Source organism: Gallus gallus, chromosome 2 (genome assembly GCF_016699485.2).
Source record: "Gallus gallus isolate bGalGal1 chromosome 2, bGalGal1.mat.broiler.GRCg7b, whole genome shotgun sequence".
Lineage (NCBI taxonomy): Eukaryota > Metazoa > Chordata > Aves > Galliformes > Phasianidae > Gallus > Gallus gallus.
Window position 1 is genome coordinate 48,685,278 of NC_052533.1, and position 17,578 is coordinate 48,702,855.

Genomic DNA, 17,578 nt, shown 5'->3' on the forward strand with positions numbered 1-17,578 from the left:
AAGCAGCCACGACCTATCTTTGCAATGGCTGGCATTCACTCAGCAGATCCTGATACATCTCCCTGCCCTAGAAATATTATGGGGTCATCTAAACACATGATCAGCTACTTTTCACAGAGAGTAAAACTTGCATAATGTGTAAACCATGGCCTTGCCCACTTGATGTGAGGTCTCAGTGTCAGCATTTCATAGCAGTCCCAAGTGCTGCAGGATCTTGTTCCCCCCCCTACAGCTGTTATAGGAGCAGTCACTCAGCAACTGCAAGATCTTGTCTCTCATTCCCAGTAAGCCTGTGAGGCATCAGACTGGGGAGGCAAGCTGTTCGGAAATGCCATTTTTGATGTTGTAAGGTATGAAGATGGCCTGTGGAAGTGATAACTAGTCCCCTACTCAGCATGCCAGAGCAGCAATTTATGGGCCAGGTTAATGAAGCTGTGCTACAGTCTCCAAATAAACACCCAGACATTGCCTTGCCTTAAACACCCATGGAGACTGCTTTGTAGCACATGATCCTGGGCACTCCAGATAAAGTGATTGTGCTTACATTATAAGGTTGCTCTGGCTAGTATTTGGCACCATCCTACTGCAGTGCCTGAAGCAAATACCCTTGGGACAGTGTCCCATTCAATTGCTCCACGCAATTGTCAAAACTTGAAGATCCAGAGTGGGGAAAAAATAGACATGTAACTTTGGAAACTGTCAGTAAGATCTCTGAGCATCTGATGAAAGCATTTCTCTTTTCTGGTTTGCATCCAAGCACACTTATTTCATTCAAATGCTGGAACAAATGGGTCTGTCTGGTGCTGATCGTCAAGCACAGCTGAGCTGAGCTTGATACACAGCCCAAAGGGATGAGAAGGGAAACACACGGGCCTCCCAACTGAGAAAACACAAAATGCTCCTTCAGAATCACAACTGCCTGGCAAACAGAGCCTACACACAACTCCACCTCACTTTTCAGGAAGGTAAGTCACATGGTTCCTCTGTGTTATCAGAGAACAAGCATTTAGCTTCAGTCATTCAATCTGATTTACTATACATGCATGCGCTAATGGCTGCTAACACACAATTGTTAAGCATATGCAGTGCACACATCATGCAACAAAGAAAATCTAAGTCATCAAGACATGGAAAGGTTCTCTTACCTTTGGGCAGTGACAAGGAAGGTAAGTGTTTCCTCTTGCCCAGACAAGTGGCTTGTGTCAAAGATTACACTGAACTCATACTGCACAAACAAAAAGTGGCATTTAGAGACAGTTTCAAAACACACTTATTCTGAAGCTTAACCTATATTTTATTGGTCTAGCCAAAAACAAGTAGCATATTCTGATATACTTAATATAGCCCCCTCTACTGCAAAGTAGCAAAGGTTGAACTTTGCAATCGCTAGCCTGTTCAAATACTACAGAATCTGATTCTTCCTTGAGAGAAGGCCTTTATTAGAATTGCTATTCAAAGATATTTTGGGAGCAAATTATCTGCCAGTGGAAGAGTCTTCTAGCATAAGGAGATTATTACTGAAATTACCTCAGCACTGTTGCATACACTCATCACTGCCCAAGAAATCTTTGAATGAATCCTTCATGCACAAGCATGCACAGACATTGGAAACAACCAGCAGTAGCTAAAGCACCATCCAGGCCACTATATTAAACAAACAAACTAACAAACATGAGGCCAAATGTCATGGCAATTCAAACAGAAAAGATTAATTTTTAACATTTAAATTTTCTGAAAAAAATCAGATACGTTTCGTTCAGATCATCCTGAAATTATGCCACTTCTCAAATTCCTGGGTTGGTCACTGTATAGTTCTGATTAGTGACAGAAAGAACCTGGTTGGATTTTTAAATATAATGAGAGAGCTCATCTACTACTACCGAAACAAAACCTTCTTTGAAAGCTATCAGAAAATCATAATATGAAAAAGTTATTACAAAATTTTCATTGTCATTCATACAAAAGCAGTCACAATTTAAATTGAGAGTAGGCAAAAATGAAAATACAGTAAGGCAACACAGATGAGACGTGGTCTTTTTCTAATATTCCACTAAGGTTTTGGCTGCTACAACTCTTGCAACATTTTTTTCAAGAGTATTTAATTGCAAAGCACAAGTTATTGCTATTGGCTGTATCTGGTGAGTACATTTGCCCTCCCACAACCATGAAAGGCCTGGATATCTGTGTTAGAAAGCTACATAAAGTATCAATCACAGGCATTTAACAGAGCAGTTATCCCTCCCGACACTTCTCGGAGAAAAACAGGGGAACAAACCATCATTCTGAAAATGAAAATACCATAACATTACCCTAGATTTTGATCTCATGAAAGGAAATTCCACACTGCACTTGAGAAAGTCCGACTCCAGCAACTCACAGGAAATTCCCTGCTCCTCCTGTAAGAAAATAAAAAGACCACAAAATGATGGAAAAAGACTACTAAGAAATGTCACTGAGATAAAATATCTCAGAAAACAAAACATTTCCCATCATAATGCTGTTATTCCCCAAAATGCTTTTCCTAGAATATGGAAAGTGCGGTGTTGCACTTCCTCACTCTGCTTCAGTGCTGAGAGGTGGACAACCACCTGAACATGCTCTGAGAGACAGATCATGGGGAAATACTGCATACCCAAACACACTGGAGCCACCAGTACTTCTTGGGTAACTCAGACCATCAGCTGTTCCCTTCGCTTTTTAAAAGGCAGCCTTCAGATGTTCCAGAGTACAGGTTCCCCACAGTAGTATTTTTCAAGTAGAGATATCACAAAGAATTGTATCGGGCAACATTGACTAAATCAAGTCAGACACTGGAGAAAACTTCACCTCGCCTTGGTGTTACTCTTTGTCCTGATCTCTTAGTCTCATGGGATGAACTACAGTGATATGGGTACCAACGCTTCTTTAATGACACAATGGTGGTGTAGAGTAAATTAGGGGATGATCCTCTCCTTATGCTAAACAATGATGGACTATGAACATTGCCAGTAACATAAATTGAAAAGTTTAGACCACTAACGTAAAAGCCACTCCATTAAAACAACAGAAACGAATCTACTGAATAGAAAGTGTTCCATTGCTCCACAAAATAAGAGTCTGGCACCAGGTTAGCATGTTCTCATCTCCAGATTATCAGAAAACAAGTTGTGTGCCCCGTCTCTGTGGAAAAGTTCATAACAAAATTTGCAGAGTGAAATTCAGCTCCCGAATCTGGATGTAGACATTTAGGCGACTACCCAGCAGATTTTGCTATATGATCCAGGTGCTCCCATCCTAGCAGAGCTAGAAAACTGCTTAGCAGAGCAAATGTAGGTGTTTATTCCAAACTGAGCCAAAGAAGTGACAAGGCCCTACTACTGAATAGATCAATCCTGGAGCTGTGGTATTGAAGTATGCAACTATAAGATGAATGCCTGAATTGAGGCATATGAATCTGAAAATTAACTCAATTACATACATCTATCTGGAAATCTCTTAGATACAGGATATATCATTTATTCAATCTATTTTAGGTATCTACAATAGTTTGTGAAACCCAGACTCAGACTCTGAAGGCATATTTCCCAAATCACTCATGAGTTCCGCTTTTAACATGTACTTCAATTTAAGCATTTGCATGAATACCATTCTTGAATGGAACAAGCACATGTTGAAGTGGCTTCCTGAAACACAGACTCAGACTATAAGCATCTCCAGGAAACATCTCTCTTGGTTTCATGTTTTGATATGTATTTCTGATCTGTACTGTCTGTAGAGCACTGCATTAGTGCTCTACAGACACTACCATAACTGAGTCTGATGGCATCCAGATTCTTGATCTTTTAGATGTTTCCTGCTGCTTCCTGAAGATCTCCTTTATCTTCAAAGTTATGGTTCAATTCACAGCACATGTTGGTAGATGATTATATCCCTAACGTCATTTCTCTCCTCTGATTTAGTATTTGACTGGTTTCATGTGTAAAGAAAATAATCTAAGGAGAAAATCCATGCATACTTTGAGATGACATGAAATCACTTCAGTAGTACTCAACTGCCAGATCAGTGGCCTCCACGTTCATTTTCTCTATGGATTTATTTCCTTGCAGTCTTCTGCATGATTCTATTTCCAACACCACAAAAGATGGCATTGCCCAGCAAATCAGCTATCTAGATTCAGTTGTACAAAGCTGTCATCTTCCTATTGTAGGTCAGTTTTTCTCCTCCATTTAACACAAAAGAGCTGAGAAAGTGTTTTATGGGTGAAGCATCTCCTTCATTTGCCTTTTCCGCTCAGCAATCTGGGAACTTTTCTAGTTTTATGTGGATGACCCAGTGAATACACACTCTGAGCAGCTGCATAACCAAATGAAAAATTTCACAGTTATTTCCTCTGGGAACATTCTTGGTTCTCTGTTGTTCCAACATCCCTTCTTGTCTAACTGTAGCAACCTATGAACTCTCTTTCATCATTTCCCTGTCTCTGCTCAGTCAAGAGAGATTTCTATTTACATAGCTGTCTGGTGGTGACAGTGACCAGACAGACCCAAGAGGTTGCCTCCTCTCCTCAAGTCTATATCACTTCAGAGATGTCAAAAAACACGATAACAGAAAGAACAATCATCTTGATAATGGAAGAAGTGCAATTCTTCTTCATTCTGCAAATTGGGGCCTGCCTGCCTCTGTAGTCCTGACAACAGGCAGGCAGATGCCAGTTGTTTATAACAGTCTGTTAAGGAAACGACAGATAAAACTGCATTGACCATTTCTACTGTCACTACTTGCAACAGCTTAATAGATGTACTGAGATTGACTCGAAGGACGTTCTGGCTTCATTAGCATACCATCCAGTTTAATGATGAATAAAACATTATGTACGCTGCAAAGTCAAACTGTTCAGAGATAGGAAATAACATAAATAAGTTTGCTGAACCACGGGTTCAGTATCCTACACATTTCTATACTACCTAGCAGAGTTTCTAATTTGCTTAGAAAATGCAGCCAAAAGGGATGGTTATGGAGTATGAAGTTTTATCCAGAAAACTTTGTCTTCCTTCTGAAACATTTCACAGCATTTCATATTTTTAGGAGAGTCAATCAGATAAACAGTGAGCTAATTAGCCAAATAGCTGTAGTACTACTACATAACAAATGAAGACCCGGGTGTGAGAAACACACAACTTAGGATGACTAACAGTCTGTTTCTCCAAATAGAAAGAAAAGTTCTTGATAATTACAATACAAACAATGAGTTCTAATAAGAACAGTTGAGTTCTAACTCTATTGAAAGGGGCACATGAGGAAAGAGCAACCCAGTGGAAATTCTGTAGCATAATGCTGTCATGTGCTGGGGAATTTAATCTGAAGGTGATCAGAAATGTAAATGGCTTTATTTCTGGAGGTTCTTGTTTTGAAGTGTAAATATTCTGTGTGGTTTCAACTGACTGAGTATTGCAGGAAGCCGATAATGATCATATTAATATAGTGTGGTAGAAATAGCAACCCAGAAATGTTGCTATTTGTCAAATTTAAAACTTGAAAATGAAAGAATTTCTACAATGCTTGTGTTACTCTTGCCTCAGATGCATCTCTCGGCTGTTTCCAGATATTAATTTGGTGCACCATACTGCCTGCACCAAGGGACACTAGCTATTTTCACCATTGGTACCTTTGATAGTAGATGTTTTGGTAGAAGTAGGCAGCTACTGAACACGGGAGTTCAGACTACATCTGACTACTGTCTGACAACACAGGATATGCTTTGGAGCAGTATCTCCTTTTGTCCTTGCCCTTAACACTACATGCAGTCCTTAATACCTAACCAGAAGAAATCTCAGAGACTAATTTGCTTAAGATAGGTGAACAATACATTTAGCTTTCAGTAAACATTTCAACACAAGTAAAGCGTTTTGACCATGCAGATGGGATACTGGACACTATCCTTTTGCTGACTTCACCTAGCTGATCATCTGGGGATTTAAAACACAGAACAACTCACGATTTTGCTCTTTCCCAGTCAGAGATCCTTACTGGACTGCATGAGAACTGCATGTTTTTCAGGCCGCAAAAGGTAGGCCGTGACTAAGGAAATAGCTTGTCAGTACAAGAACAGATTGTACCAAGCAACTCTTTGACTATATGCATTCTGGCATTTAGAAAGATTGTTTTTCCTTAGTATTTGATAGGCCTAATGTTCTCCTGGTACAAAGGTGGGACCAGTGCCAGTTTGAGCACAAGACTCAAATATTTTAGGGATGATCCTGGAGAAGATCATTTATTAGAACTAAGCCCTGCTCAAAGACAACTGCCATTTGTGCTCCCTCTTCCTGAAACAGACTTCCTTTTTTTTTTTTTTTAACAAAATTTCTTATATATTGTTTACTTTGACTTTGAAGGGTAATTTTCAACTCGTTTATCTGACAAATCTAAGATTTAAGAAAAAGGGAATGTCCTATAAAAAAAAAAATGCTGGTGGAAAAAAGATAAAGGCTGCCTCTGGGAATTCTTCACAGTGACATACCAACATAGTACACTGTTCCTTGTTATGCTCTCCCTTCCTGAGCATGGATGACCAGATGCAGACAGCATGCATTAAATGGCACAAAGAAGGGTGCTGAGATATCCTCAGCTTCATCTTGATAAGCTGTTTTCATACCAGAATGCACATGCATTTTTCCCTTAAGAATTTCACATAGCGGGCAATGATGACTTATTCATCAGCTGATACAACCCTCTTCCACCTCATTCATGTCACGTCCAAACAAAAGCCTCCAGTCTAAAAGGAAAAATATTTCTGCCTTTCTGACCTAGCAGTTCCTATACTCCCATCTGTTTTCATTTTTCCCATCCTTAGGGTTATTCATTTCTCCTCAGTGAAAAAGCAACTCTCCTCTGACCTCATGTCACCCCCAGCCCAGAGTCAGCCACACACTCTCCAACCTGTTCCCACCCCCATCCAAGACTAGCTGCAAGCCTGACACCTCAAGCAACTCCTCATGTAATCTCCCCCAGCCTGTTAACTCCCCGTCAGCACCCAGACCTTAATCTATTTGACAGCTCTTCTACCAAATTATGACTATCAACAAAAGCAAACAAGTGTAAAAGTACAGGTCGCTTGTGTTGTATTTTGCACTTATAGTGCTCTCACAGAGCAAGTGTGAACTCAGCTTCCTAACACTCCTTTATTGCCTGCCAGCTCTCCGCTCTCCTAAGCATACAAGATACTGGTAGATACTACACCTCCCATGTCAGCATGAAGCTGCACCAGAACAACACTCAACTTATAGAATTTGGCAAAATGATGTCCTGGATGTGGCTCAGATTTTATTTTTATTTTTTAAAGTTGTATTAATTTATGTACTTTTGCTAAGTTTAGTACTACTCTGAATACTCTTGATTATCTGTGCCAGAGATGACCCGATCCTCTTATACTGTCTTCTGATGAGCTGTTATTTTTAATGGGTTAAAATCACTAATGAAATATATTGAAAATACCCTTGTTGCAGAATTGTTAGGATAACCTGTATACATTTTTAGGAGAAAGAAGAAAAAAAAGAAAAGAAAAAAGAAAAACCTGCTATATAATGTACCTAAGAGCAGTTTATCTTTCTGTTTCCTCAGAAACACTCAAATAAATGCCTGTTTTGTTGTTGTTTATTTGGAAAAAAATGCTTCTCCTGCATATCCTAGCTACTAGTACTCTAAACAGTGGAGAAAATGTCCTGGAAGCCTTGATAACAAGTTGACAGAACACTCATTTTGAAGAGGTTGAGCATTTATTTAACTTGTTAGGTTTTGTGATGCTGCTGCAGCTTTTCCAAAGAGCACAAAAGAATGCCAACAGTACATACTGAGAAATCCTCCCTTGTTGCCAGGGCACATGCTCTTGTTATTACTTTTCCTGTTCTGTAATATTTGTCTGTTTGAGAACCATCATAGCTGATCCCACAAGGGACCATGAAGAGCATCCTCATTTGAGAGGTCCTACAAGTATCTAAGCAAATAGCACTAAGGAGGGCTATCTGCACTCCTGCAGTATGCTAAATCTCAAGCTAGATACTAAATACTCAGTATATGCTCTTCAGTTTACAGTTCACTCTCCACACTAATTATGTGGAAATGTAAGTAACCTGACTTGTGCACCAAAGTTAGAGGCTTACAGCAGTCACTAGGAAAAACGTTTTGATAAATTCGTACTTTCTTATTTTACATATATATAATCAACGTGGACTCTGTCTTGAAGCACATGCTTGTATCTCAATAATTCCAACTCACAAATTGGCTTTTTTGGTGAGCAGGGACATTTTTCCAAGTGAAAGCTTAGATGAATATTTAAAGCTTTTGTTCCACTGAAGAGGACAACTACATAGATCTGAACTGCATTTTAAGAGCTTCTCACTTCCAGGAGATATTACTGAACGTATGTCTATGTCTGATCACAGCTGGTACTCTGTTGCACATTGAGCTAGCAAAGCTTGGTATAATAAACATCTCTAAGGTGAGAAACCTAAAACAAAGAATCACCTCTCCTATGATATTTGAGATGGCTTCTTCTAATTACTCTTCCTAATCTCGGTGTAAGTCCTTCATTTGTACTTCAGTAACCTCCACCCCTCTGTGTTTCCCAAGGGTTTTGAGAGCATAACTTTTATTTATATATTTATTTATATGCAGCTTCAAGGATATAAATATTTGTAAGCTCATTTAAGAGCCACCTGTGTATACTGATGCACCTTCTTTTCACAGTAACAGAGGTCACCAAATAATGTGGGTCACAGGTACTCACACGTACAGAGCAATTAGGAAAGTCTCTGTTCCTGAAACCTTGGGGATTCTGTCAATAAAAAGACTGGCCCAGGCTGAGTTTCCCTGTGACTGTGAACAATTTTGGTAATCTTATCCTGGTGGTTCTTTCTTCTGCATGTAACAGCATGGATTTTCTAATGCAAGTACCCAGACACCATGCTTTCCTCCCAGACAGAGCTCTGCTGGGTATTTTTGCTGCAATTGGGCCAGGGCAATCCGAGGCATTTACACAAAATGGGAGAAGAACTCCTTGAAAGCAGCCCTGTGGAGAAAGACTTGGGGGTCCTGGTAGATGAGAAGCTGGACATGAGACAGCAGTGTGCACTTGCAGCCCAGAAGGCCAACTGTGTTCTGGGCTGCATTAAAAAAGGGGTGGCCAGCAGGGAGAGGGAGGTGATTGCCCCCTCTACTCTGCTCCTGGGAGGCCCCATCTGGAGTACTGTGTCCAGGCCTGGGGTCCCCAGTACAGGAAGGACATGGAGCTCTTGGAACGAATCCAGAAGAGGGCCACTAAGATGATCAGAGGGCTGGAGCACCTCTCCTATGAAGAAAGGTTAAGGGAACCGGGCTTGTTTATCTTGGAGAAGAGAAGGCTCTGGGGAGACCTCATTGCGGCCTTCCAATATTTGGAAGGAGCGTATAAATAGGAGTGGGTACATCTGTTTATGAGAGTGGGTAGTGATAGGAAAGGGGGAATGGTTTAAAACTAAGACAGGGGAACTTTAGGAGGAAGTTTTCCACACAGAGGGTGGTGACACACTGGAACAGGTTGCCCAAGGAGGTTGTGGATTTCCCATCCCTGGAGGCATTCAAGGCCAGGCTAGATGTGGCTCTGGGGATCCTGGTCTAGTGGTTGCTAGGGTAGTGGTTGGCAATCTTGCACATAGCAGGGGGGTTGAAACTCGATGATCACCATGGTCCTTTTCAACCCAGGCCATTCTATGATCCTATGAATTTAAAACTGCAGGAACGCCAGGTGGTTTACTGATATTGTTCATAGGTAACTCTTCCTGGCACTGCATCATAATTCAAGCAGAGGATACCTGCCATGACTGCAATGATGGGTGTGACTTACAGCAAATCCCTCTTAGAATTTACTCATTATTGTTCCTAAATGCTTTTCATGTCTCTCTCTCATTTGTCCAACTAGCAGCTAGTGCCTGCTTTTACCACTTGGTCGTGTCTTTCTGAATTTAAAACTAATATTTCATTTATGATTCCTGGGCCTGACTCTGCTATGTACTGACCTTCCCCAGTTCATTCAGGTCCTAGTGGATGCTGAAAGCATCAGTAACTCACATTTACAAATCTCAGTACTTCACAGACTGAGGCCAGAAGTTTTGGAGTTTGAGTCCCTATTCCCATGGGAAGACTGTGAAGCTTCTCATGAGCTCCAAGCATGTGATTTGGTCTGGGAAAAAGACCCTATTACTGGCAGCAGCTTTCAAGATGGTTGGCAGCAGCCCAGTACAGGTGGTCATCGCTTTGAAAGCCATCAGAAATAAAATTCTCACATGCACTTCTGCAAGTTTTGCTCTCAGAGCAAAAGCCTCTTGAGTTTTATTCCATTTTTTGTTACAGGGTTTATTCAATAGCTTCAAGCAACTTCTGAGCCTTGTGTTCAGAAAGCCTCGTGTTCTTCTATTTGACTTCTTCAGTTACCAAAGTAAAATGTGCAACAAGGAGCCACAAAAATAAGATTTCTATCATTAATTTTGTTTTTAAGAGGGGTTTTACTCCTTCAACATAACAGCTCTGTCGCCTGAGCTTCATAAGATTCTTCTGTTTTAAATGATTTCCAAATATTGGTGGAATGCAAACAAGAATGCGAATAATGTGAAGGACAATTCAACAATAAACCAGTAGCAGTGACAGCTATCATATGTAAGTTATTGTTAAACATTGCATGTTAGGAAAAACATTATAGAGAAGAAAATACAGATTAAACACAGACTTACTCAGCTATACACTGTCATGAAACTGACATCTCCCCTGACTACAATGACTGGAGATATTGGAAAGGCAATCTAATTACACGAGAGAATAAAAAGATTTTTTGTGTGTTGCAAGGGTTTGTTTTAAAGGCACCACAGGGACTCCAAGTTTTCCTTCACACAGATATTTCCAACACACAGATATTCCCCCAATAAATCAAGTCAGCAAATGTGATGTACAGAAATTCTGCAGCTGTACAAATTGCTGTTTCATTGGCAAAGACCCTTGTCATGCTTGTGCTTGCATGAGCAAGCAAAATTACATTACCCAAACTATGCTGACACACATGCAACCCAACACACACAAAAAATCTGGAAGATCAGGGTTTCTAGACCTCTAATTCCAATAATGAATCAATTCTTTGATTCATTAACAGAAAACAAGTTTGAAAGGTGATGGAGGAACCTCTTCAGTTGTTTCAGAAAAAAAGGAACAAGGAGGGGAAAAAAAAGTTTTCTTTGGCTTCAGAGAGAGATTTCCTGCCCTATTCCATGATCTCATTAGTGAATGATGCAGGCACACCCCACCCCCAAGTGCAGAAAGACTGGCTTGAAACATCTTGGATTTGCTGCTTATTTTGCAAAAACAACTATTTCTATATAATTAATTAGAGCCTCCCCCCTCTTCCCTCTCCTCCCTGGATGGAACCTATTTATAGACCATGAGATCACCAATCCCAACCAGTACAGAAAATCTTTGAGGAAAAAGGGAGAGAAAAACAAAAGCTTTTCTATTTGCTGGATATTCCCAGCATTCTCATTTCTCCTTCTCTCTCATAGCATTCATATTAACTGGAGAACAGATACTACAGCAGATTTTTAAAGCACACCATCTCAGAGGTTTTTGAGCAAGTCAATAAAACTGGTCATGGTTTTGCAGCTTCTCTCTTTATAGGACCTGCAGGACAGGTGGTGAAGCTATAAGGAGAAAGGGGGATTTAGTGCCACCCTGAGAAGTTTCATCTCCTTTGCTTCCATGCTGACTTCCATTTTCAGCATTCCAATTGAACTTGCATCAGCTTCCACTGCACAAGCTATACCATTCTGTTCCACATAACTGATGAGAACTGCCGATCTTCACTTCTACAGAGGGGAAAATAAGGAACATCGCCAAGACCTACTGTTCTCTACAGCTATTAGGTCAGTTGTCATGCATCCATTATGAGGTTGACTATATTTCAGCCAAGCTGCTCCTTTCCCTTTTTCGTATGTGTTGATGTCCAGCTATGCTTACTCAGGAAGTAACTAGGAGCAGCTTAAATGTCAGGCTCCATCTGCCCACGCAGCAACTTTCATCCCATCAAGCCATACCCAGCTCGTGCCAGAGGATATTAGCAATATAAAGAATGCTAGTTAAATTTGGACACAATAGGCCAAAGGACTAAGGGATACAGGAACTGCTATTTAGGATAAACTGAGTGCACGCCATGAAAGGAGAGGATGGTAGCCTATTTTTACAGCAGCAGGTAAATTGCCCACAGTGCCCACCATGGAATTGCCCAGATGAATAAAGGCTGGAGACACCACACTTTCCCTGGAATCACTTTACTATGTTTTAGGATAGAGATGAGAGCCTAATTCTTGCCTTTATAGCCTTTCACGTACAGTGGTAGCAAAGTAGTAGTAGCAGAAAATAGTTCTCACCACTGCAAATATGTCTTTGTTGGAATATGGCTGTTAATGACAAGACTGCATTTCTCCTCTCCCCAGCAGCAATTAGCATCTTAAAAGTTACATCATTGCTGACATCATCAGACCAGGAACTTGTGCTGGGGCTCTGGCCCCTGCAGCCATATCCATGCCCCAGGGGCCATGAGTTACCTCATACTTGGCATTCTTGTTGAATTTCTCAGCACAGGGTCTGCTGGTCCAGTCAGGATAATCTCAGGCTCCTGAAAGCCTCTCTAACTCCTGAACATGACCCAAAACAAATGTTTTCCCAGCGCCAGAAAGTTAGAGCTGCCTTTCCTCCCCATCTCCATGTGGCTCAAACACTTTCCTGCTAGGAAAGGAATCACCAGAGCTGAAAAGGTGCAGGGGAGACAGATGTGTAGTGGCAAGCAATTACCAGACTAGAGGTACTGGAACTGCCAAGAGGAAGCCTCCCACTATGCTATTTTCCAGGCACTTTGCTGATCTGTAGGACCATGCAGTTTTGAGAGCTTCACCTTGCTACTTCATGCAAAAGCTCCTCCTTGTTTTTAATGCTCAGCTTGTGGGGTGGCTTTGGGATGTAATCTGTGAAAGAAAATCTGGGAAACATTGGTCAGTACCAGCCCTAGTGGCAGTTCATTTTCTACAAAACAAAAATAAACAAAACAAAACAAAAAAATTAAGCTGTTCCCCACAAAGACAACCCCCATACATGTGAAAGCCTGAGAACGCAACCAATGAACACACCCAAAGAGATAAGGGGACAATAATTTAAAGGGGAAACTGTTATCTTCAGGTAAGACCTGCTGAGCTATTCTGCCCTAGCTGGAGAAGGATTAGGGACATGCAGGATTCCAGACTTGATCAAGTGTTGCTACAAGTATTTATACTACCAACTTAGTCATACTGTACCATTTTTTTTAACAAATTCAACTTCAGTTTTCCATACACACTCACACACGCATGCACATATACATTGCTCCATTCATTAGGAAGGCACAAGGTGAAATAAAACATTGTGCACTTGCAGCCAAGCAAAAGAAACTATTTCCTACAGCCAAAGCCAATAATACACACAAACCACAAATAACCCAGACCCAGATACTTCACCACAGGTATTCTGTACCCACACTTTATTACCATAAATAGATATTATCGTTGAAGGGCCAAACACGTGCATTTAATGTGTACATTTGCAGGAGTCTTTCAGTAGACTGTGATACCGTTTACTTTTGCATGAATTTTCCAGCTTGATATTGGAAAAAATGGCGAACATAATATCTAATGTGAATTCGGATCACATCATTTAATGTTCTTCTTTTTCAGGGTCAGGGTCATGGGCTACACAGCCACTTTAGCTTAGCTGCAGCCCAAGGGGCCACTGCTCCTTCCACAGTGCATCTGAGTTACTGACAGAGACCATTGACCAGGCCCATCTCTGCTATAGAGCCATCACAGAAAAGGAGAATGACAAAAGGGAGCAGCACTGCAGATGGGTATCCAAGACTAGCAACAGGGGAGCAAGGATGGGAACAGATGAAGCCAGAGTCAGTTTAACTAGTGCTTGATTCACTAGCTGCTGTCTTATGTAACTACCTTGGTAGACAAATCTTTTGTTGCCTTCTCTTGAAATAATGTTTTCCTTTTACTGCAAGAGAAGCAGAGTTGTCCCTTTTGAAAGCACCTAGTCACAGACTGACATGAAGCAAGCAACCAGCCGTATCCAACAACAGGACAACGAAAAAACTAGAACAAAATACCAAGGAAGCACCCTGCCCACCTGAACCTCTAACACATGCAAGGTGAATGGAAAATGGGCTGAGCAACCTCTTCTCCATTTGGAGCACTGCTTTGGGTGGTGTTCTCAGGCAAGATACCAGTGCAGGCTACAGGTGCTCCAATATCAATAACAGTCCTTGAGATATCAATACAGACAAATGCAAAGCTGGAAACAGCCTAAACGTAATCCCAGCTCCATCTCCTCCAGGTACTTGCACTTCATTTTATAATTGGTACCTTTACACATCTGGTTCAACAATTCTCTGAAGCAACCGGAGCCTGACATGTAGACTACTCTAAACTGGAAGCCAACTGTGATTGGAACTTCAGTGTATACTCCTACTTGCAAGACAAACATTTTAAAAGGATGAATTCAAGAAATGTTTGCTTCCTCTCATCTTAAAAACAAAATCTGCATAAGGTAACCTTGTGCACAACTGCCAGTGTTAAGAATCATTTTTTTCAAGTTAGATTAAAGATTTCATGAAAAGAAAAGAAAACAACAAAACAGAGCAAGCGATGTCATCTATCTGTGCAAAGCATTCAACATGATCCCGCTGACACCTCTGAATTGGAGAGATGTGGATCTGATATGCAGATGCCAGGAACTAACTGGCTTGTTATACTCAGACTTGCTGTCAGTGACTCGATGTCCATGTGGAGATCAGTGATGAGTGGTATTCTTCAGCTGACAGTATTGGGACTGATATTATTTAACAGCTTTGTGGTGACATGGACAGTAGAACTGAGTGCACCCTCAGCAAATTTGAAGACAACACCAAGCTGCATGGTGCGGTCAACATGCTGAAGAGAAGGGATGCCATCAAAAGAGTCCTGGACAGGCTTGAGAGGTGGGCCCATGCAAACATAATGAAGTTCATCAAGATCAAGTGCAATGCCCTGCACCTGGGTTAGGGCAGTTCCAAATATGAATACAGGCTGGGCAGAGAATGGATTAAGAGCAGACCTGAGAAGAACTCTATAGAGTGCTGGCTGATGAAAAGTTAGTAGTTGTTAATACACACCTGCAGTTGAGAAAGCCAGCCATAACGTGGGCTGCATCAAAAGAGGGGTGGCCAGCAGGTGACTGCTCCCCTCTACTCTGCCCTCACAAGGTGCCACCTGGAGTATCATGTCCAGGCCTAGAGCACAAGGACATGAACATGCTGGAACAAGTATAGAGGAGGGCCATAAAGACGATCAGAAGGCTGGAGCACTTCTCTTATGACGACAGGCTGACAGTTGGGGCTGTTCCACCTGGAGAAGAGAAGGTTCTGGGGAGATCTTTTAGTGACCTTCCAATACTTAAATGGCACCTATAAGAAAGCTGGAGATGGACCCCTGACACAAAGTTATCTAAATCTATCTGCATCTGTGACAGGGGAACAGTAGGCCCACAGGCCCACCAGCCCAAGCAGGGAAAGGGAAAGGGGAAGGGTATGGAGATGAGAGCTGGGCCCAAAAACAGAGCAGCAACGGTGATCTGAGGAGGAAAGTTAGTTTACTAAATATGATATCAGAATGCGAGATAACACAATATAATACAATATAATTCAAATTGAGGGTAATAAATCAAATAAAATGAGAGAGAGTGTGTCTGAAACGAAAGGCCTTACTCTGAATTGAAGGCGAAACAGCTGGGTAGCACACCCACACACTGCAAGGCAGCTTGAGAGAGTCCTGTGACTTGCAGGTCTTATCTTCCCCTCTGAACACAAAGTCCTGTCGGGTATGTAGTTCTTCTCTTCTGAGAACCAGGTATCAGGAAAGTTGTCAGTCCACAGAACTGGAGTATTAACTCTTTAATTCCTTGTGCTTTACATGATGTTACGATGTGGGATACCGATAGCAAAAATCATAAAACCATGATAACCCCTTATCAGTGAGTGCAGTAATAAGACAAAGGATAATGGCTGTTTTTGTTTGTTTGTTTGTTTTAATTCTCTTTTAGAGGACAAGTTTTGACCAGGAAGAAATTTTTCACTATAAGGATGGTGAGGCACTGAAGCAGATTCCCAGACTAGCTGTGGACGCCCTATTCAAGGAAGTGTTCAAGGCCAGATTGGATGTGGCTTCAGACAACCTGGTCTAATCCCTGTCCATAGCAGGGGTATTGGAACTGGACAATCTTTAAGGTCCCTTTCCAACACAAACCATTCCATGATCCTGTGAAAATGAGACTTAGACGTCAGGAAACACATGAAAAATGAGACCTAGATGCAGGAAAAATTCCCTGATCCCCAAAACACTCAATCTTTGTGTACTGAATTGTTACAAAACATTGCTTATTTCATAACCAGTTTTCAAACCAACATAAAACCTTTGCTTATAAAAATATGAAGATGCAGCTTTTGAAAAAAAAATTACATTGGCTACCACATGCTCTAATACGCTACTAAGCCCAGAGTAACTTCCACAGTCTTGCCATGTCTTTTAACTTCCACATATAAAAACATGGTAAAACCCTGAGAAAAACAAAGAGTAAGGAAGATCAACTTTCCTCACTCCATACTGATATATCCGAAAAGGAACCACCATAGCACAAAAATTAATACGACAAATTCACCTAAATTCAGCAACAATCTAGACTCTATTATTCCCAGGAAAGCTTTCTTATCATAGAATCACAGAATTATAGAATGGTCTCAGTTGAATAGGACTGTAATGATCATCTGGTTTCAACCCCCCTGCGATGTGCAGGGTCACCAACCACCAGACCAGGCTGCCCAGAGCCACATCCACCCTGGCCTTGAATCCCTCCAGGGATGGGGCATCCACAACCTCCTTGGGCAACCTGTTCCAGTGTGTCACCACCCTCTGAGTGAAAAACTTCCTCCTAATATCTAACCTAAACCTCCCCTGTCTTAGTTTAAAATCATTCCCCCTTATCCTATCACTGTCCACCCTTGTAAACAGACATACCCATACAGACCTACTATTTATATGCTCCTTTCAAATATTGGAAGGACACAATGAGGTCTCCCCAAAGCCTTCTCATCTCCAAGATAAACAAGCCCAAGAAAAGTTCAGCCTTTCCTCATAGGAGAGGTGCTCCAGCCCTCTGATCATCTTAGTGGCCCTCCTCTGGACCCAGTCCAAGTGTTCCACGTCCTTCCTGGGACTGTCTGTCCTTCCTGTACTGGGGGCTTCAGGCCTGGACACAGTACTCCAGGTGGGGCCTCCCAAGAGCAGAGTAGAGGGGGACAATCACCTCCCTCTCCCTGCTGGCCACCCCTTTTTTAATGCAGCCCAGAACACAGTTGGCCTTCTGGGCTGCAAGCATACACAGCTGTTTCTTGTCCAGCTTCTTTTCCACCAGGACCCCCAAGTCTTTCTCTACAGGGCTGCTCTCAAGGAGATCTTCCCCCAGT

The 17,578-nt window shown here is 41.6% G+C and overlaps 1 protein-coding gene across 2 annotated transcripts in view; it reads right to left on the reverse strand.

Annotated features, from left to right (window-relative positions):
• ITGA9 (integrin subunit alpha 9) overlaps positions 1–17,578 on the reverse strand; it is a 222,841-nt gene that overhangs the window by 58,658 nt on the left and 146,605 nt on the right. For both annotated transcript variants that reach the window (NM_001012858.2, XM_040683149.2), the window contains exons 19-20: positions 2,310–2,396; positions 1,146–1,225 (exon numbers count right to left, since the gene is read on the reverse strand). In NM_001012858.2, the coding sequence (NP_001012876.2) occupies positions 1,146–1,225; positions 2,310–2,396 (167 nt within the window). The remainder of the gene's footprint in view (positions 1–1,145; positions 1,226–2,309; positions 2,397–17,578) is intronic.